Source organism: Palaemon carinicauda, chromosome 12 (assembly GCF_036898095.1).
Source record: "Palaemon carinicauda isolate YSFRI2023 chromosome 12, ASM3689809v2, whole genome shotgun sequence".
Taxonomy (NCBI): domain Eukaryota; kingdom Metazoa; phylum Arthropoda; class Malacostraca; order Decapoda; family Palaemonidae; genus Palaemon; species Palaemon carinicauda.
Window position 1 is genome coordinate 153,237,506 of NC_090736.1, and position 23,451 is coordinate 153,260,956.

At 37.3% G+C, this 23,451-nt stretch overlaps 1 protein-coding gene across 1 annotated transcript in view; it reads right to left on the minus strand.

Moving 5' to 3' along the window:
- Positions 1-20,276: 20,276 nt before the first annotated feature.
- The window catches only part of LOC137651338 (F-box only protein 32-like), a 203,417-nt gene continuing 200,242 nt past the window's right edge, over positions 20,277-23,451 (minus strand). Inside the window, exon 7 of the mRNA XM_068384627.1 lies at positions 20,277-21,462. Within this exon, the coding sequence (XP_068240728.1) occupies positions 21,252-21,462 (211 nt within the window). The 3' untranslated portion in view covers positions 20,277-21,251. The remainder of the gene's footprint in view (positions 21,463-23,451) is intronic.

The following is a 23,451-nucleotide window of genomic DNA, read 5'->3' on the forward strand; positions in this document are numbered from 1 at the left end:
AATTAGACTTTTTTCTTCAGTAATCCACACATTTTTTAAGATTGAGAAATGCATATGAAATATGATTTTTATGTATTTTTTTCCTATCAATATTATTTCTATCAAAGTCATTATCATTTTGAATATTTTGTAATATAAAGTTGAGAATTTTGAGTTTATATTTATTGATTTTATAAAAGAAAAAAAAAACTACAAGTCATAAGCCCACAAAGAATACAACATAGTAAATGGCAATGTATAGGCTATGCATAGACCTGAATTTCCTTTTTATATGTTTGTATTGTTATCCACATTAAAATGATGCCTAAATACCGAATACGGAAGAAGTGGTCTTATCAGAAAAAATGCATATTTGGAATTTTATTTTGCCAGGGATGAGGTTTTTTTTTTTTCCTATTTAAACTGGAATCATTGAACTTTAGAAATCAAAACAGCATCCGCATTTTCAGTCTTTAACACCAAAATTTCTTAACCTAACCTAATAAAGTGCATGTCTCCTTAACAAACTATTGATTGACAAATAGGTTGCATATTAATTTCCTGATGTCGGGATAAGGTCACCAAGGGCTGCAGCTGAACATTAATGGATCCCACCATTGGTATTTCAAATGGATTTTGACGTAGGAAAAAATCTATTTTTGGGCTCGAGCTAAGTCGTCCTGATGGAAGGTCCTTCCAGCAGCTTCCTACTGTATAATACAGTATTTCTGCGAGTGATATTACAAGAGAATTACCGTTAGGCATCACAGGGTTCTAACCCCCCGAACGACTATCCTAAGATGTCGTGTATAATTGAACAATGTGGACAAGTGCACAGAATATGAGCATCACATGACTGACTTCACGCTAGTCTCATTAGTTCGTCCACAAAAAAAAAAAAAGGATTATGGGGTACATTTATGATTGTAGACTAATTATTATTATTATTACTTGCTAAGCTACAACCCCAGTTGGAAAAGCAGGATACTATAAGCCCAGGGGCTCCAATAGGGAAAATAGCTCAGTGAGGAAAGGAAAAAAGGAAAATAAAATATTTTAAGAAGAGTAACAATATTAAAATAAATATCTCCTATATAAGCTATAAAAACTAACAAAACAAGAGGAAGAGAAATAAGAAAAAAGAATGTGCTCAAGTGTACCCTCAAGCAGAACTTTAACTCAAGACAGTGGAAGACCATAGTACATAGGTTATGGCACTACCCAAGACTACAGAACAATGGTTTGATTTTGGAGTGACCTCCTAGAAGAGCTGCTTACTATAGCTAAAGAGTCTCCTCTACCTTTTCCAAGAGAACAGTAGCCACTGAACAATCACAGTGCAGTAGTTAACCCCTTGAGTGAAGAAGAATTGTTCGTGAACTGATTTGAATTTTTATGCTTGTACATGTATACAGTAGTGGTTTTCTCAGACAGTATTCAGAATTACTTGTAAACCGAAGTATTACTGTGTATCATGTTGTATTGGATTCCCTGTTCTATACTTGACAGGAAAGCCCTTTGGGAACACACTGTAACAAATAGCCCCATAAAAAAGAGGATAAATGAATCAAAATCTATAAATGATATTTATTTTTGTTCACTGCACTCTTTCTATGTATATATATATATTTTCATGTATATATGTATGGTGAATGTTTTACTATATACTGTATATTGAACATCGCAGACTTAATATTAATTACAAAACCTATATCAACACTTAAATCCTATAATCATATCTCATATATTTACATATTGCATTATGTATCATCATGAAGGAAAGACAGGCCCTCCTTCCTGCAGTCATACTGCCTTGACTAAAATGAGACCTTAAAGCATGTCATTCTTCCTTAATTGAATTCTCACTATATAAAACATATTTGTGCACTCAGGATGCGTGGACACAATACAGGACATAAGAGCACTATAAAATACGATACACTGTAAAGTGGCCTATACTGCAACGCACTTACAAGACCATGAAGTACGGCAAGCAATGGGCATTACAAATACATATCTTAAGTGTAGTAAAAATCTAAAAGATACCATGAATCATGTAAAATATCATACAAACTAATATCAATATAAAATCACAGAAAATAACAGTGACATGTTGGCCACAATATACTCAAGGCCTCGATCGAACACAGTACTGTGGGGTGAAATGCCTAATGGCATTACAACCACTAACATCATCCACTAACTTTTTGCAAAAACACTAGGCCCTGAATATTCAAATGACTCTTCCATGAATTAACAATGGGAAATAAGACATTATCCTGGTCACAGTAAGAAATATCGACAATCAATAACAAAAAATAAACTTACATAAAAAATCTACCATCATGGGTAGCTCAAGTTACTCTATGGATGGAAACAGAATTCACAAAAACTTGCCAAATGGCAAAATTTACATGAAAGGTTTAAGCTTCTAGAACTTATTTCATATGAAGAATGCATTTACTATACAGGGCTTTACCTTAACACCAATTACTGAAGATAGTAACATTTCAGAACAGAGTACTAAATTCAAACCAACGCACAAGATGACCTATTGTCCTGGTACCAAATGAAGTTGACACCCCCCATTTTGATCATCTGCGAGAACATGTGGAAACAACATTTCGTGTTCAAATCTTTGCATTAACTAAAATTAATAAAGCTCAATTACCACAATATAGTCAACTATTCACTTTAAAATGGAAGATAACGATAGTAAAAATTGAGGACTAACAGTTGGATTTGAGTTTCTACTTCCAAACACTGTTACCCTCAGCTTAAGCTCAATTCCATTAACCTTACTTTAGTAGAATATGGACACAAAATATTTATCATTTCTTCACACTTTAATAAATTAGGTGCAGCACATTTAAAAGCTGCAACTGCATAAAGCTTCTATAGCGTCACATTCCGTGTAATATTCCTTTAACCCTAGCTCCATTACTCTCTGTCTTATTTCTAAGATATCCCTTTGGTCTCTTCCATTCTAGCTGTTCAATTCCTCTGGCGTGTTCCCCACATTTTCATCCTACATAAAAGAACAAATACTTCTGTCTCTTCCCATAAGGGTTTAAGCATTTATGTGGTTTTTACAAAACTTTCATACAACATAACTTCCAAAATGGTACTGTAATTCAGTTTTTTTTAAACACTGAAGCATTAAACACATGCAAAGTATATACACATTGCAGTAATGTAATGTATATAGTAATTTCAATGAAGGCATAATCTTCACATAAGCATAAAAATGTTTGTAGGTTTCCATAACATTTACATTTTTTCTGATTACATATTCAATACTACAATATGCAAAATATGGCAACACAGCATGACCTATACCATAAAGTGCATTTAATTAACTAGGTAACACCAAAATGTGAGAAATCAGTTATGTAATCACACCTGTAAATCACTACAGCCTGAGGAGAATATGGAATCTTTATCAACCGAAAAGTTAAACGACACTGAAAATGTAATTTTGATATTTCCACAATAAACGTTTCAAGTCATAGGCAATGCTAGGTATCCATTCATACTCTACATCACTTGCAAAATTATAAATATCTCCTTAATTCAGGCTCCAACATCACATTTCAACACCTGAAATATCAGTAAAGTAGTTTATATCATAAAAGGAATCGATAAGTTGTCACAAAAGCCACTACTAAAACGAGTCTTAGTAACCTCATTTATATCTCAATGGTAATTACAATTTTCTGAGATAATGAAAGATGATCTTTATTATATTCATTGAAAGAATAACTAATGTATTGCCCATAAGGAAAGTTATCAAGGGGTATAAGCATAGAAATCAATAAAACTTTGTAGCCCACTACTGTATTGCAAATTTTACCAGATCAAGATATATAGAAGACGATTAAATAACATTATCATAGTATCTCACAAAAGTGGACAGCGTATGTTTGGGTGCAGCCATTTTGACTCTCGCCATTTGGGTACCAAATCCATTATGGCACCATCTCATTAAGTGTCAGATGTTTCGAATACCATGTATACAAATTAACTTAAAAACCAATCTATACATCTGTAACAGAACACTTTTCTTCCCCAGAAGTAAAGCAAAATAAAAGACAAAAATAAAACCCAATCTGAAACAATTATTTCAATGAGCTGAGTGCAGTGTTGTAAGTTAATCATTCACTAATATCAAATTATGCATTACCATATATTTACACTAGGGGTCACTACTTTACATAACATTAATTAAAGGTTTGAGTTAAAATCTATTAATTATTGCCTTTTCTTTTGTAACTACAAGAAAGATTGATAAATACAGTACTGTATCTGGATACGCTGGCGACCAAATACTGAAAGGGTTTCTAAGATAACTCAACTGGCTTGAAGATACTCCTGTTGCCACCAAAAGAGATGATGGAATGATAGAAGAGCTCACTGAAATGTTCATCTTTATCAAAGAACATCAAATTGAGAAGACCATGAACATACTGTATTCACTTTTGAGCCGGCTATTCGTTGATTGTACTATAAAACTGCCAATTCAATTTCCATAAAAAATAGAAAAGATAAAAGTATTGGATATATGTTTGTTGGGTATGAACCAATGCAGAAAAGATGTCCAAAAATACATGCTAAGACACATGCGGTCGAGTACCTAAGGAGTCTCGTTCTTAATTACCGAGTTAAGAATTAAACGAAGCTGCATTAATTTTTAGCAATTACCAGTTTTAAGTTTTTATAAACAAAGGTAAATTACTGATTTAAGACTCCTTTCAACCGTATGTATACGGTACTTTAATGGTAAATTACTGTAATATAGCTCAATGACCTGGCACTAAAATGCCTAGTGTCTGAGCAGCAGCGCTAAGAACGCTATGCTATAATCTCATTGGAAGCAAGAGTAGTGGGGGGTTAGGTGGCTTGAAAACTTTGGATTAGTGGCACTCCCAAACAAAGTAGAAATAGAAATCCCAATACTAGTGTGATGCTTTTGTTTAAGATTATAAAGTGTCATTAGTGACACAATGAAAAAAAAAAAAAACCACAATGAACAACTACATTTGAAACTTAGGCACAACTTAAAATATTCTGAATCAAATATTTTGCTATTTAACAGAATCATTGTGATAGGGATTGGCAGGTGGGTAGCAGCATGGAGGTCCCTCATGTAAGGTTGCATAACAATGAGGTAATTTTTTTTAGTTTTATCACGACTCTGAGGTCATGTAGTTGGCACTTCTGAGCTAAAAACAATTTACTTTTCAAAGTCACAAATGGAAATAAACATGATTTTTACACTAAAATTTATTTTTAACAAGCATACTTTTAAATAGAAAGTGCTATTAACTAGAAGTGCCAACTTGGTGACCTCCACATAAAACAATAAAATTTTCTCTCCTGCCACCATTTCCTTTCCTCCCTCCAAGAGATTGTCACCCTGCCAACCACCTCCATGGGGGAAAACGGAGGTGGCAAACCCAGGAAATTAGGTACAGTATGAACAAAGAATAAGATTCGAATGGCTATCATGTAACTTAGACACTTCTAAATTCCATTGCAAATTATGTGATTATAAATATAAACCACAATATTAGTGTACAGTACTGCTTTTGTCTGAGATAATATAGTGTGCTTGGTGGAAACCATTGAGAATCTCACACATTTACACACACAGTAACATTAATGCTGAACTAGCATAATATTTGGGAGAGAGTTAGTACAGCACACCTTCCACAAATTAAATTTTTAGATGCTGAAAAAGAAGTAACTTTAGAAACCTATTAAAATGATATTCATATATGAGGAAATGTGGTTTAACAATGTAAGTTTGAACTGTTTACTAACAATGTTATTTCACTGACACTTCTGAAAGCAGAAACAAAGAATTTTCATATAGTACATTAAAACGAAATTGTTAATTCACCCAATGAACTATTTATAACTTTTATCATGCAGTTCACCAAATGAAATGTTGAATTCATAAGTATTAGTAGTCATAAGGTAAGAAATTAGTCTATAGTACAGTATTCATTACCCTAAAATAAAATAAAAAGATCTTACAAAAAATACTTCACGCAAGTTATGAGGAAACTACTAACACACAACTTTATTCATGTAGATGAGTAACCTCTACATTCTTACTTGGTATAAAGTCTGTCCACAATCGAATTCTGTACAGCCAGAGACTATTCCTTTAGAAAATTTCACATGTAACAATAAAATCATGAATTGAACACTCGAGCAATATATTGGCATATTCGGTAGCTAGGTATCATCACTTCATATTTACCGTAAGCTACAGAAATAAATTTCCCATAACGTGGTCACTTTCTCATTAATACAGTAGAGCTTCTTTTAGCAAGGGGTTTGTATTATGCCTTTCATTTTCTTTACACAATTTTTCTAAAACTGAAAATTCTACGATATAGAGTCAAAGAAATCAAAAGTTGCAATTAAATATCAACACAAAGAAAATGTAATAATAAAGTACAGTACTTATGTAATATGGATTCTAACAATCAATTACTGTACTGTATTTGTAATGTTTAATCCCTATTATGTACAATTATCCAGTTGGAAAACACAATCCAATGTCTACTTTGGAATTTTCTGTCTATAAATATGTCATGGGATGTTTGATAAACATTTTAATCATATGAAAAACAAAATTAAATACTAAAATATAAAAAAAGGTTACATAACACTGATCTGTCTACAAGCTAAAGAAAGTACCAGCTAAAGAGAGAACTAGTGTGATTGATTTTGCATACAGCAGTATTGAAAGGGGACATTTATTTCCTGACTACTTATGTCTGACAAACAACCACAGTTATAAAACCTATTTCAGTTACACACTTTGAGCCACTACTAAATGAGAACATCAAAATCAATATTTCAGACCGACTTATGTGCGTGATATTGCATAGAGCTACATATAATCAAGAGTGATTGCTCCCTGTGCAAGACCAGAATTTCCTATTGAAACCATATTTATGCCACCTGATGTGATGATTTCCTTTAATGTGTAAGTCAAGGTGCATTTATGTAATACTCAGGCATCTAATCTAACCATAGGTAAAAATTTAGTGCTCATTAAGTAACCAATTATTCCTAGTAACATTTAACCTTTCTCGACACAGTGTCTGCCTGGTAGGTGCAGTAGTAAGTGTAGTAAGTGAGGGACAAAACACTTAATGTACTACACCAAGGGTTGTGCTCTTGAATACAGTTCACAAATGAAAAATAACAGTATTGTGTGACCAAATGAAAGTATCGTTTTGCATAAATGAGACTTCAGAGCTTAAAAGTTCTCGCTATCCTTTCCAATGCAGTACATGATATAGGCTATAGTTACTACACACTAGAAAAGTAAGAACCTATATTTATTAGCATTTTAACTTGTTTCAATGCAAATATCATCTTGAGAATTTTCATTGATAAATACTCTGTAGTGCTAATATCTTATAAATCTCTGTGTTTTCAGTAACTGTTTTGTTTACAACACGGTACCTTTCAGCTATTGAAAATCTTCAAGGCAGCAGATCTGGTAGTGGAAAAACCAGTAATGAACAATTCATCCCTTTAACTATCATAGCTTAACAAAATTATAATGCAAATAAATTTTTCTACACAGCAAACTTTTTCAAAGTTCTTGTAACATGAATTTTCTATCACAGAGCACAATAACATCAAGATTGTGCAATCCTTTTAATAACAACTCTCTCCTTACAGTATTACCAGTAACTCCTCTTACTCTATAATGACTTCTGAAGATGTCCAGTACATAATCTACAAAATTTTCAAGGCATAAATAACTCCAGTGAAGTATCATTGATATGTCCAATGTATATAAATTTTCTCCATTTCTTTTTTTATTACTTTAAAGAATTCAATTGAAGACCATATGGACACTGGCTTTCTGTAACCGATTTCAATTGTTGTTTTCTCGGCTGCAAACATAGACTTACTTTTATACAGCCTCTACTGTACTGTAGTAGCATTCAGTGTCAATGATCTTTAACAGTTATTATTATTTTGTTGCTTGCTGCAACAATTCTGCAAAACAGATGTAAATCAATACAATAAATATATGTTAAAAACAGAGTTTCTGCTCTGATTCTACACTTAGCAATGGGAATGACAAACTGAAATTGGAATCACCTACAAACTTTGCATGTAAAATGACTGTCATGAGCTTTGAGTATTTTCTTTTTCTTATTTTCACAATGGCCACCATTCAAATTTATCCATTGTAAAGATAATATTTATCATAACAGCTAAAAGACTTAACATTATTTGTGATATTTTCTTCCTACACTTCTCTTCCATTTTCTATGCCGTACAAAGTCATACAAATTTAGCCCCTTTTACAAAAGAAAAAAACCATCAGTGTCTTTGATAAGCACACACCTTAGGTCTTCCAGAAACTGTTAAGAACACATCTTGATCTCCATTTCTTTAAGTTCAATTAACAATATTTTGACAAAGATGTTAAAATAACTAATCATGCATAAACAAATTTATATAATTCATACCTACTTGTTACCTGGAAATCATAATGCTTCAGCACAATTACTGACAACACTGACAAAGAATAAAAAAAAAAAATGATAATACAAAATGGAAATTGGTTAACATGTTACTGTACAATGCTTGGATAAAAAATCTTTCAGAAAATGCTGTATTAAAGTATGAACATACTTAAGTTAAAAATGAAGGAAATATTTAAAAAGGATTATGAAATCATTGAATGGACGCAATACAGTATCATATGTTTCTAATATTGTGATCATTAGGAAGGACAAAGAGCAGTCAAAGCTTTTTCATTGAATGACTGAACAACACCAGATAATCAAAAGTAGTGTACTACTGTATATGATCACTATCAGTTCCCAGTAAATCTTAAAACCCATGAAAAAAAATGATACATAACAGAACAAATGAATACCTTGGTATAAAACTGAAGATAGAGCCAACCACTTATCAATAATTGTGACAATTGATTCTTAATCTAAAATAATTCCCATGTAAAAAGAATAATACATCATACAGTAAAGTACTGTTTAGGAAAATCAGAACATAAACATGAAAAAGAAATAACCAACTAATGATCAGTAATTGTAAAAAACTAATTCTCATCAACTCTAACCAATGCCCAAGATGAAAGAATTCTTAAAGCTAAAAATCTTACAAAAAAGTAATCTGGACAGATGAGATTATCATACTGAAAAGTCAGTACAAAGTGGATGGATTGCATTTCTCCAAGCTAAAAAAAAAAAGCAAAGTAAATTATACTCCACAATCATATAAAATACAAATATGGCTTTTTATTCAAAATCCCCTTCATATAACTTTCTGTAACACATGGACACCGAACCTTGAGTTTCCAATGTTTAAATATGGAAGTGTTTCTCATATGACTGTCTTCCAAACTTTAATTAAGCTCCTAAAATGTGCATTGTAGGACATTTACAAATATTTTCAGTAATAAAAAAGTAACTAAACAAAAACCAATAGCCTCAGTTCTTAGAAAATCTAAAATAATAACAGTAATCTTATTCTATAACAAGTAATGAAAACATCTACACCAAATACACAACCATTGCAACTGAAAAATATTCAACTCACTTACAATCAATGAAATAATTCTGATGGATACAGAGTGAAACATTCTTAATAGAAAGCCACCTAATTCTCAGAGCCTTATAATCATTATCACAATACAGTAAGCTATATTGCTTTCTTTCTTATAAATTTCTTCTGTTCCCCTTCAGTCTAATCCCACCTAGCTTTCCAGCTTTATTAACATCATATTTTAACAACTCCTTGAGAACCATGACAGGAGCCTAGAAATAACTTGGTGATGTAGGTTAGTTGCCAGCAACTAAAAGTCCTGTTACATCCCAATACATATGAAAGGAAATTATGTTAAATGATAATTTATATAATACTGCTTCTGCAAAGTTTCCATAAGATTTTTAATTTCGTTATAAAGAAAAAACAAGACAAAGATTGAAAACAACATAGGACCTTATAAGCTTTTGACTATCATACTAAACTGTTCAACTACAATATATGCAAACATTAAAGAAAGTAAAATAATATTTTTCCACCAATACTCCTTAATAACTTCAGTATCCGTGTTGTCTATTAAAGTTTCATTAGTGCTGTTTGAATAATTGAAAATTATGTATAGTAATAACAAAGTTGATCTTTTACTTCAATGGTACTGATAAATTAAAAAGTAGAACATCCATTAAATTTATACTCATTTGGCTGGAAGCATGTAATATGTTAGAAACAAGATAATTTAAAAAATTAAATTGGTTAAGTTTATACTCACATGATGCTAATGTTGCTTTGTCCCTGAAGCCAACTCAACACCGACATTAGTCCCAAAACTAAAAAAAAGTTTCTGTTCTCTCCTTCATGACGTCACGCTTCTATCCAAGGCGACCCCTAGTGACTAACTGCAACTCATGATAAAAGGCCTGGTCTAACCTACCTGGTCAGTCTTCAAGTCACAATTAATATCCTATTTGCTTGATTTCATTAGTCTGGGTAGGAGGGTGGGCAGGTATACGAACATCTGGTGCATATGAAAATAACATATTACTAAAATTCAATCATTTTTATGAGTCTCACTTGATGTTCATATTGCTGAGATACACGTTCTGAAGGAGGTGGGTCATCAAGGAATGAGATAAAATTTAAGGTCCTGTGAAATACTTATTTAGGCAACACAAACACCTGTTATAGTCTAGTTCATCAGTACCAAACCATTACAACTTAGGTTATAAATTCATGCTCCAGATTATGTTCCTAAATACCTCTAAGAGTATCTAAATTCACCCATTAATAAAAGTAAAGGAACCTAACCTTTATAAAATCACACTGCCAGCTTCTACGTAGCCCCTGAAGCCCAGTAATCTTGATAAGAGAACCAGGAACATCAGGATAATGTTAGCGAATACCGATTGGTACGCCCTGAGCTGCAGCTAAAACGCTTCCTAAAGAAGGATTCTTACAAAATTTCAGTAATATAGCTGCACTTCAAATATTAAGCAATCTAACCTTCAAGTCTTCTCAACTTGAATGCAACTCCTTAAAACCTCCATGACCAATCTAATAACCAAAAAGATATAGCATTTAGACAAAGGAATATAAGCAAAACTTCCTACAAACATGAAAACAAAACATTTTCTCAAAGACGAGTGCACTACTCTCATAGACATACAAACCAATTCTAGAAGACAACCCAATAATAGGTGAATTAAAACTACAAAAAACACTCGGTTTGCTGTGTAGGTGATTCCAAGCAACCACTATTAAAGAAGTATTGTAATCATATAGTTAGTATGTGGTTGATAACGAGTGCCTTGGTATATCCCTTATTTTCTACTTTAATTCTTGGTTACTTTAATTAAAAAACACAAATGCCAGGATAAAGCAGCATAAAGGGGGTTAAACACTGCTAATTCAAGAAACGTCAAAGACTGACCAGTTAGGTAAGACCAGGCCTTGACTTCCCATTAGACACTGATGTCACCATGGTGGGCAGGAGATGAGGCTTCTTGAAGGGAAGAGCGAAAATATTCAGGGGACTAACATCGTTGTTGAGTTGGCTTTTGGGATAAAACAATATGAACATCAGGGGAGATTCATAAAAATATTACAAGCTCTATGTTAAAAGATAACATTCAAACTTGAAGCTAAAAGAATCCAAATGCAATGTGACTTGATAGTTTTAACATAGAAATAATGATCAGCATCTTGTAACAACACATTGTATATTGAAATATAAAAACTTAAATCCTCAAAATACCTGCAATAATATTGACCACGAGCGAGGAACTTCCCTCATTGCATTATGTGAAAAAAAAAATGGGCATTGAACCTAAAGTGCCCCAATTATAAATCCCATGTAAGTAGGCGATGCCATAAAAATGACTGATGCATATCTAGTAAAAAAATATTGAATGGAATTAGATGGATGGAAATAGGATTGTCCAAGAAATAGAAAACTCATGAATCAAGCAGGATTCTTTCAAAACTAGGTAAGTCAGATAGGTCCCTAATAACCAATCATTTGAAAGTCAATAGATGATACATTATTCTGGTTCCTTCTTAATTTCACTTTCTCTTTGACAATGTATACTGCATATAATACACGAGGAATAATTCTCTCAAAGCATGCATTTTACATACTGTAGTTAGAACCAGAATGCAACAAGAAAATAAAAAAAATTTAATACAGTAATGAAATTTGTTTTTGAGGGCTTCCAAATAAATAAGCCACCAAAATATTTATTTTCTTGACAGTTGCATAACACAAACCAAATTGAAAAAAAATATCAGTGCATTATATGGACCCCGTATGAGTGTCATCAAATGACTTTACGGGCTGCCTAAAGCGCAAGAGCCCGTGTCATGCCACAGGCATGGCAATCTGCACGAACGAACATTAAACGACTGACCAATATTGGTATGCATTAAATGTGTATTTCTTCCTCTTGAGTTTTTAATGTTTGGTGGAATATTACTGTTCTTGATTAAGTAATACAATAAACAGTATCTGAATCTGTTAAAAATAAAAAGCATATTTTTCATGAGATTATACAATATTTTTCCTAGTTTGGCTTACTTACAAAACTTCCTTATACTGTAAAATATTGTATTTACCTTTTTACTGTCATCATCCCATGTTATTATCATTCTTAAACAAGGGTAGAATCTCATGAATTCGCACTATTCTCTCCTAATTTAAACCATGTCACCTACAAATACTTACTTTGTCTTGATGTACTGTATATAATTCTTGTTTGTAGGAGTTACTATGCTATGCACAGTTGTATTTGATTACACGTACATACGTATGAATTGTATATTAAGATGCATAAATAATTTCAAGTGTAACTCACTGTAATGCTAGTAAAAATTAACTCACAAGTCAGTTTAAGATTTTGTTCATTAAATCAATTGTGATCAGATGAGATACTCAACTATGAATTAATTTTCCTCTCTAGTAAATTGGTCAATGCATTCCTGAATTTCACAAATATCAGAACCAGACATTTTAAACATCATAAACACTGATTATTTTACGGCAAATTTTCCATTTACTGTACAAGGTAAGATGCGTTGTACGTTCTAACTACTGTCTTGTTTTTGTGTATTTTACACACTTTATCTTGTCTTGTGCCCTGTGCATATTTTGTCTCAACCAACTCCCATTTGGCCAGGGTTTTCATATGAGTCTTCATGCTTTCCCTTGCCCTGTTACTTCCTTGTCTACTACTTATCTTTGCATCACAAACCGAATCATCACCAAGTCATAGCTTTTTCACAATACTGTGCAGTACTGTAATTACAAAATTAATTGTAAAATAACATTAGAACAAAAAGGTCTAATGTATGGTATGGTATACATGTTACTCAGAACATGCTGCTGAACAATTACTATTTACTGTATAGGTATTGTATAGTACAAATGAAGCTTTCCTCATGAAAAATGTTATTTTTATTAATAAAATAAATTTTTGAATATACTTACCCGATAATCATGTAGCTGTCAACTCCGTTGCCCGACAGAATTCTATGGAGGGATACGCCAGCTATCACAATACTAGAAGGGGGTGTATTTACCAGCGCCACCTGTGGCCAGGTACTCAAGTACTTCTTGTTGACACCTCCTCAATTATTCCTCGGTCCACTGGTTCTCTATGGGGAGGAAGGGAGGGTCGATTAAATCATGATTATCGGGTAAGTATATTCAAAAATTTATTTTATTAATAAAAATAACATTTTTCAATATTAAACTTACCCGATAATCATGTAGCTGATTCACACCCAGGGGGGTGGGTGAAAAACCAGTGTACAAGACTAAAGGATAGCTAAGTATCCCGTATTTCATATAATCAGTTATCCACAATAACAATGAAATAATAAGTACCTGGTAAGGAAGTCGACTTGAACCGTTACTCTGCCTTTAATAAGATCGTCTTCCTTACTGAGCGCAGCGTTCCTCTTGGGAGGCTGAATCAACTCAAAGGTGCTAAAGTATACAGGGCAGCAACCCATACTAAAGGACCTCATCACAACCTTTAACCTTGGCGCTTCTCAAGAAAGAATTGACCACCCGCCAAATCAACAAGGATGTGGAAGGCTTCTTAGCCGACCGTACAACCCATAAAAAGTATTCAAGAGAAAGGTTAAAAAGTTATGGGATTATGGGAATGTAGTGGCTGAGCCCTCGCCTACTACTGCATTCGTTGCTACGAATGGACCCAGGGTGTAGCAGTACTCGTAAAGAGACTGGACATCTTTGAAAAAGAATGATGCGAACACTGACTTGCTTCTCCAATAGGTTGCATCCATAACACTCTGCAGAGAACGGTTCTGTTTGAAGGCCACTGAAGTAGCCACAGCTCTCACTTCATGTGTCCTTACCTTCAGCAAAGCAAGGTCTTCTTCCTTCAGATGAGAATTTGCTTCTCTAATCAGAAGCCTGATGTAGTAAGAAACTGAGTTCTTAGACATTGGTAGAGAAGGCTTCTTGATAGCACACCATAGACATTGGTAGAGAAGGCTTCTTGATAGCACACCATAAGGCTTCTGATTGTCCTCGTAATGGTTTTGACCTTCTTAGATAGTACTTAAGAGCTCTAACTGGGCAAAGTACTCTCTCCAGTTCGTTCCCCACCATGTTGGACAGGCTTGGGATCTCGAACGACTTAGGCCAAGGACGGGAAGGAAGCTCGTTTTTAGCCAAAAAACCGAGCTGCAAGGAACATGTAGCCGTTTCAGATGTGAAACCTATGTTCCTGCTGAAGGCGTGGATCTCACTTACTCTTTTACCTGTTGCTAAGCACACGAGGAAAAGAGTTTTTAATGTGAGGTCCTTAAAAGAGGCTGATTGGAGCGGTTCAAATCCTGATGACATTAGGAACCTTAGGACCACGTCTAGATTCCAGCCTGGAGTGGACAACCGACGTTCCTTTGAGGTCTCAAAAGACCTAAGGAGGTCCTGTAGATCTTTGTTGGAGGAAAGATCCAAGCCTCTGTGGCGGAAAACCGCTGCCAACATACTTCTGTAACCCTTGATCGTAGGAGCTGATAGGGATCTTACGTTCCTTAGATGTAACAGGAAGTCAGCAATCTGGGTTACAGTGGTACTGGTTGAGGAAACTGCATTGGCCTTGCACCAGCTTCGGAAGACTTCCCATTAAGACTGATAGACTCTGAGAGTGGATGTCGTCCTTGCTCTGGCAATCGCTATGGCTGCCTCCTTCGAAAAGCCTCTAGCTCTTGAGAGTCTTTCGATAGTCTGAAGGCAGTCAGACGAAGAGCGTGGAGGTTTGGGAGTACCTTCTTTACGTGAGGTTGACGCAGAAGGTCCACTCTAGGAGGAAGAGTCCTGGGAACGTCGACCAGCCATTGCAGTACCTCGGTGAACCATTCTCTCGCGGGCCAGAGGGGAGCAACCAACGTCAGCCGTGTCCCTTTGTGAGAGGCGAACTTCTGAAGTACCCTGTTGACAATCTTGAACGGCGGGAATGCATACAGGTCGAGATGGGACCAATCCAGCAGAAAGGCATCCACGCGAACTGCTGCTGGGTCTGGAAACGGAGAACAAAACAAGAGGAGCCTCTTGGTCATCGAGGTAGCGAATAGATCTATGGTTGGCTGACCCCACAGGGCCCAAAGTCTGCTGCAAACATTCTTGTGAAGGGTCCACTCTGTGGGGAAGACCTGACCCTTCCGGCTGAGGCGATCTGCCATGACATTCATATCGCCCTGAATGAGCCTCGTTACCAGCGTGAGCTTTCGATCTTTTGACCAAATGAGGAGGTCCCTTGCGATCTCGAACAACTTCCTCGAATGAGTCCCTCCCTGCTTGGAGATGTAAGCCAAGGCTGTGGTGTAGTCGGAGTTCACCTCCACCACCTTGTTAAGCTGGAGGGACTTGAAGTTTATCAAGGCCAGATGAACTGCCAACAACTCCTTGCAATAGATGTGAAGTGTCCTTTGCTCCTGATTCCATGTTCCCGAGCATTCCTGTCCGTCCAGTGTCGCACCCCAGCCCGTGTCCGATGCGTCCGAGAAGAGAGGGTGGTCGGGGGTCTGAACAGCCAATGGTAGACCTTCCTTGAGAAGAATGCTGTTCTTCCACCACGTTAGAGTAGACCTCATCTCTTCGGAAATAGGAACTGAGCCCGTCTCTAGCGACATGTCCTTAATCCAGTGAGCAGCTAGATGATACTGAAGGGGGCGGAGGTGGAGTCTCCCTAACTCGATGAACAGGGCCAGCGATGAAAGTGTCCCTGTAAGACTCATCCACTGCCTGACTAAGCATCGGTTCCTTCTCAGCATGCTCTGGATGCATTCTAGGGCTTGGAAAATCCTTGGGGCCGACGGACAAGTCCGAAAAGCTCGACTCTGAAGATCCATACCCAAGGAGACAATGGTCTGGGATGGAACGAGCTGAGACTCCTCAAAATTGACCAGGAGGCCCAGCTCCTTGGTCAGATCTATAGTCCATTTGAAAATCTCCAGACAGCAACGACTTGTGGGAGCTCTTAAAAGCCAGTCGTCTGACGGAGCCGGACACAAGATCATGATACTGCTGCACAGTCTGTAAACTGTCAATCATGGGCAAGCGAGGAAGTACAGTGACAACCCGAATCTGTCTAGACTGTCTGGGTCGTACAGACAACTCCTTAACGGGTTGCTGAGGTTGCCGCACTGCGTCACAACAAGTCCCTTCTGTTGGTTGTTGAACGTCTTCCCCGTGACACATTGACTCCGTAAACAAAAAATCCTCTAACAAGGACTAAGCTTGGACTGCATGTCATGCAACACAGCTCAAGGTCAATGGGAGCAGGTGTGGTAACAGACGGGATTAGCGGCTGAAGTGGAACCACTACCTTCCCTGTAAGCATGTTATGCTTAAATAAAAGTCCATAAGAGGTTATGCAGCTAAAGGCTCCCTCCAAATGACAGAGTCCTCAAGGGAATATCAGAAGGAGGGAGAAAAGAACTTTCTCATCTACAGGGACCTTATCCTAGAAAAGCTAAGTTCTCTGAGTGAGGGTTCACTGGTGCAAAAGCAGCAGACTAGAAGGCAACGTTATGAAACTGCTTGACAGTCTAGTGAGTTGGCAACAACCCAAGATGTGTTGAGAAGCATGCGGTAAGGTATGCAGAGCATGATGTATGCAGAGTATGCTGTATGCAGAGCATGCTGTATGTAGAGCATGTTGTATGCAGAGCATGCTGAATGCAGAGAATGCTGTATGCAGAGCATGTTGTATGCAGAGCATGCTGAATGCAGAGAATGCTGTATGCAGAGCATGTTGTATGCAGAGCATGCTGAATGCAGAGCATGCTGAATGCTGAGCATGTAGTAAGCAGAGCCTGCTATAAGCAGAGCTTGCTGTAAGGAAAGCAGAGCGTGTGCATGGCGTTTAACATTTCTCAGAAATTCCATGACCAGTGCTAGAGTGCTTTATGCATGCTTGCATGGGGTTTAAACCATGGTATGAAAATGGAGGTAAGGTATGCTGAACAGCAGAGTCAGAACGAGCTGGAACAACAATAGTTGTGGTTTCCTCTTTAAGACTCCGATGAGGGAACACCTGAGGCTCAGTCTGCAAAGGCTGAATAAAAGACAAGCAGAAGGAAGGCGCATGGGTGGAGGAGGCTGACTCCTAGCATGAGTGGTTGAACCCAAGGGTTGCGCTTGCTGAGCGGTTGGCGGAAGCGGAGTAGCAAGTTCCAGTTCCTGTGGTGTGAGCGGAGCGCGATGAGGAAGAGGCTGCGCAGAACAAGGTAAATGTCTCGCAAGCTGAGGCTCCTGAGGCGCAAGGCTAAGGTGTTGTGGTGCTTGCCTTGTGGAGGGTTGAGCTCGCTGCAGCAAGAGCTGAGGAGACTGACTCATGGACGGGAGAGGTTGTTGTACCTCAACCGAGTGTTGCATCACTGGTGGAGCAGCAAGTGGAGGCGGAGGAAGAGAGGTATAATCCTCCTGATCCCAATGTAAAGGTTGCCTTAAGGAAGGCGGAGGCTGAACACCACAGGGAACAGCAAACTCAGCACGTGGCTTAACATCGTACGCCTGGCAGGTGGAACTGCTGGCAGGTGGTACTGCGATCAGGCGGAGCGAGTGTAGGTGGAGGGAGTGTAGGTGGAGGCGGAGGAGCAACACTCTCAGCCCGACACTCACGCATCAAGTCCGAAAGCTGTGCTTGCATGGACTGTAGTAGAGTCCACAACATCGTACGCCTGGCAGATGGTACTGTGATCAGGCGGAGCGAGTGTAGGTGGAGGGAGTGTAGGCGGAGGCGGAGGAGCAACACTCTCAGCCCGACACTCACGCATCAAGTCCGAAAGCTGTGCTTGCATGGACTGTAGTAGAGTTCACAACATCGTACGCCTGGCAGGTGGTACTGTGATCAGGCGGAGCGATCATAGGCGGGGGGGGGAGTGTAGGCGGAGGCGGAGGCGCAACACTCTCAGCCCGACACTCACGCATCAAGACCGAAAGTTGTGACTGTATGGACTGCAGTAGAGTTAACTTGGGGTCGGCAGACACTAAGTTCTGCTGAGGTAAAGCCTTAACAGCAGAGATCTGTTGTGGCAGAACCTTACTCCTCTTAGGCGGAGTGTAATCAACTGATGACTGAGGAGAGTCAGAGCTAACCCAATGACTGCATTCGGGTTGTGAACTTTAACTTCGTACGTCTGGCATAGGTCTGGACTTAACGTTTAAGAGGTCTTGAGACCTGAGACCAGCGTTACTCTGCCTTTATTTTCTCCCCTAATCTCTTCTGCAGACGAGCAAAATAAGGGCTCAATCGTCTGCGGGTGGGAGTGACGGTCTCGGTAAGACACGCCCACAACCACCGAGAATACTTCTGTGCGCCGATCAAGGCCTGCTGAACCCTTATGCCCTTCGACATTGCTTCTCCCCTGGGCTTGGGAGCTTGCAAGAGGTCCCGGACTGGGAGGACGACTGGCGCGCACAAAAGTACCCTCACGCACTAATCACTTATCACTTTGATTTCTGTTTGCACTTATTTCACTGAACTCGAAACTTTAAGTGGTTTGTACCTGAAATACGCAATTCTATCCTTTCTCAAAGTTAGTAATTGCGAAAACAGAATTACAATGTAACAGAAAAATCTAATGAAAGATAATTCAGTGGTTGGAAAGAGACTAAACACTAGATCACTCTAGAAACGTTTAGTTTCTTCCCCTAAAGAGACTAGGGAGAAGAGCAAAAAACGATAACGACGTTACTCGTACGCCTGGCAGGCTTGAATGAAACGTTTATCCTCTTTCTCCCTCCGTCTCTATCTCTCTCTCTCTCTCTCTCTCTTGACTTAGAACCTGAGAGAAGAGCCCAATCATATATATCGTTAAAACATATTATTGTTAAAGGAAAAAACTGAAAAGTTCCTTTATTAGGATCAAAACCATTAAGTTAAGAAAGAATGAACAAAACGCTAGACACGGTTACTCTTACTGCAACGTGAAACCGTGAACATTCTTTCTCTATCGTAACGATAGAGTGCAAGTTGAACGTTCTGAACGTCAACAACTGCAGAGACAAAACAAAACGTTAGTTCAACTTTGAAAACAGTACGAGACTGTCAAAGAAAATCTTTCAAACTCTGTGGCGGAAATAGCATAATATGTTAACAGGTAAAACCGAAATGACGGGCTCAAAGTTTATTAACTTCGGTAAAAGACCGCCTACTATTAGGAAGGTCGAATATAAACAAATATAAAAATTAATTTTAATGAGTTTATAATAAAAGGAAGTTAATCGAAGAGGCCTATAAGAGGCGGAGAGATATAAAATAAATCTATAACTTTTGTTAAGCAAAATTAAGAAAGAGAGTCTATACTCTCTTAGACACCAACACTTCCGTCTAAGGGAAGGGTCGGCCATTGAAAGGTGAACGAGAGTTCATACTCTCTCGTCACCAAAATTAATCAAATTAATTCCAAAAGCTAACTAAGCTAATATAGAAGTTTCCAGTAAAGCGACAGCCGAAATCAAAGAGAAATACTTCACCAAAGTCGTGAAAATACTCCAAGAACATAAGCGTATCCCAGAACGTCTTGCCGGAAGCACGACAGAGGAATAATTGAGGAGGTGTCAACAAGAAGTACTTGAGTACCTGGCCACAGGTGGCGCTGGTAAATACACCCCCTTCTAGTATTGTGATAGCTGGCGTATCCCTCCATAGAATTCTGTCGGGCAACGGAGTTGACAGCTACATGATTATCGGGTAAGTTTAATATTGAAAATTATGTAATATTGAATATTTCAATAGCATTAATCGCTGTATATACCCCTTTTAAAAAAACTATCTTTTAGGTGGATGAAACTGGCATTGAAAATGTACAATACCATTGTTGCAATCTTTGAATTATTACTACGGTGCGCTGGAAACTATAATACAGTACTGTACGGCAGTATACTTCAATAAGCTAAATCCCCAAAATAATCCAAGACAATGGCTATAAACATCAAAAGTGATAAAAAAGTGTGTACAAAAAGGAAGCAACATTTCACGCATATCAAAATTATTAATAACAGCTAATGCAATGGATTTCTTATATTGCATTCCTGACAAAAATTGTTCAAGTACTGCATATTTCTTGATGTAAATCCCATGGATAATATGTTCAACTTCCACTTCACAGTTATCAGATAAATTCATCGACTAGTAGAATATGAATACAAAATACTTGATTCCTTTTATCCCCAGACACCATCTCCTATTATTGGTTCCATTTGGTTTACAGCACAAAAGCATTGTCACTTGAAACAGCCATTAAAAAGTACATCCCACCTGACAACAAAATTTTGCAAAGTTAGGCAACGGATAGATACATTCAAGACTCAGAATGCCAGAATGCCTCTGTAGTTCTTTTACCCACATTTCTCACTTTTGATAAAGAAATTTATCAAGAATTTCCATCCTCATAAGAAACATATCATATCCAAGAATTTGCTTTCTACTATCACATTTGTTCTATGCCTTACAAGGCTCCTCTCCACTGTTTTAGAAACATATCCTGAGAAAGCAAATCATATCTGTCACACAGAAGTAACCGTTTAAAATACGGGAAATTTGCAGAGAGTAAGCATCATTTATAAGCAATAACATTATCTTGAGTAATCTGGACTAACGGTCATATGGCATAAGTTCATTATTAACCCCTTGCAAAACCAAATTATCATCACCTTTGGCTATCACAACCAGTTGCATACACAGTACTTAAAGATGGAAATACTTGAGAAACTCCTGAGGCGTAATGGATATGTATATTATATCCGGCTTTATTTCTTCCAGCTGCTGGTCTTCTTCGAGGGAGGTGCTCGGGCCGGTGTCTGTACGGCAAGGGTGTCCATAAGACTCCCAAAACATACAGCTGCAATTTCTGCATAGGCAAAGCTTCTCTGCATACTCTTCTCTTAGTCCATATGTTCTGTTAAAATATACTTTTAATTACAGAATGTAAATACATTTAAAATTTGTCAGGACTATAGCAGTTATTTAACTGTTTAGTCTAAAAATTAATCGGCATTAGACTTGACTATCTGGAAAGCTTTATAATAATTTTAGTTAACATTATTTGTAAAACTATTGATCAAACAAAATATTTCATTTAATGATTAAAGGTTCATTAAAAGGCTCTTTTATAGGCCTCTAAACTAATTGCTCTAGTTGAAAGATTTCATATGTCTAACCTAATATCTTTTGTTTTCTGGTACAGTACATTCTAAACCTTGGATTTGATATGATCCTAAAATCAATAAAGAATTATGAAATCACAATAAGACACTGTCTAATTCATCACAGCTAGTAAATAAAAAAAGCAATGACATCACTATAAAATACTGTCTATTTTACATATCCCATATTTCTATCTTGTACAGTAATTGGGCTTAATATGTTATTTTCATTAGTAAAATAAATTTTTGAATATACTTACCCGATAATCATGTAGCTGTCAACTCCGTTGCCCGACAGAATTCTACGGAAGGGATACGCCAGCGATCACTATACAAGAAGGGGGTGTACTCACCAGCGCCACCTGTGGCCAGGTACTGCAGTACTTCTTGTTGACACCACCTCAATTTTTCCTCGGTCCACTGGTTCTCTATGGGGAGGAAGGGCGGGTCAATTAAATCATGATTATCGGGTAAGTATATTCAAAAATTTATTTTACTAATGAAAATAACATTTTTCAATATTAATCTTACCCGATAATCATGTAGCTGATTCACACCCAGGGAGGTGGGTGAAAACCAGTGTACATGTATATCAAGAAGCTAAGTATCCCGTATTTCATATTATCAGTTATTCAAAATAACAATGAAATTATAAGTACCTGGTAAGGAAGTCGACTTGAACCATTACTCTGCCTTTAATAAGTTCGTCTTCCTTACTGAGCGCAGCGTTCCTCTTAGGAGGCTGAACAACCCTAAGGTGCTGAAGTATAAAGGGCTGCAACCCATACTAAAGGACCTCTACACAACCTCTAACCTAGGCGCTTCTCAAGAACGAATTGACCACCCGCCAAATCAACTAGGATGCGGAAGGCTTCTAGCCTACCGTAACAACCCAAAAAACAACAATAAAAGTATTCAAGAGAAAGGTTAAAAAAGGTTATGGGATTAAGGGAATGTAGTGGCTGAGCCCTCACCTATTACTGCACTCGCTGCTACAAATGGTCCCAGGGTGTAGCAGTTCTCGTAAAGAGACTGGACATCTTTGAGATAAAATGATGCAAACACTGACTTGCTCCTCCAAAAAGTTGCATCCATAATACTCTGCAGAGAACGGTTCTGTTTAAAGGCCATCGAAGTGGCTACAGCTCTCACTTCGTGGGTCCTTACCTTCAGCAAAGCAAGGTCTTCATCCTTCATGTGAGAATGAGCTTCTCTAATCAGAAGCCTTATATAATACGAAACTGCGTTTTTGGACATAGGCATCGAAGGTTTCTTGATGGCACACCATAAGGCCTCTGATTGTCCTCGTATAGGTTTTGACCTTTTAAGATAGTATTTTAGAGCTCTGACAGGGCAAAGAACTCTCTCTAGCTCGTTACCCACCATGTTGGAAAGGCTAGGAATTTCGAACGATCTAGGCCAAGGACGTGAAGGAAGTTCATTTTTTGCTAAAAATCCGAGCTGTAAGGAACATGTTGCTGATTCGGATGTGAATCCTATGTTCCTGCTGAAGGCGTGAACCTCACTAACTCTTTTGGCTGTTGCAAGGCAGACGAGGAAAAGAGTTTTGAGAGTAAGGTCTTTGAAAGAAGCTGACTGGAGAGGTTCAAACCTAGGAGACATAAGGAACCTTAAGACTACGTCTAGATTCCAGCCTGGAGTGGACAATCGACGTTCTTTAGAAGTCTCGAAAGATTTAAGGATGTCTTGTAGATCCTTGTTGGAGGAAAGATCCAAACCTC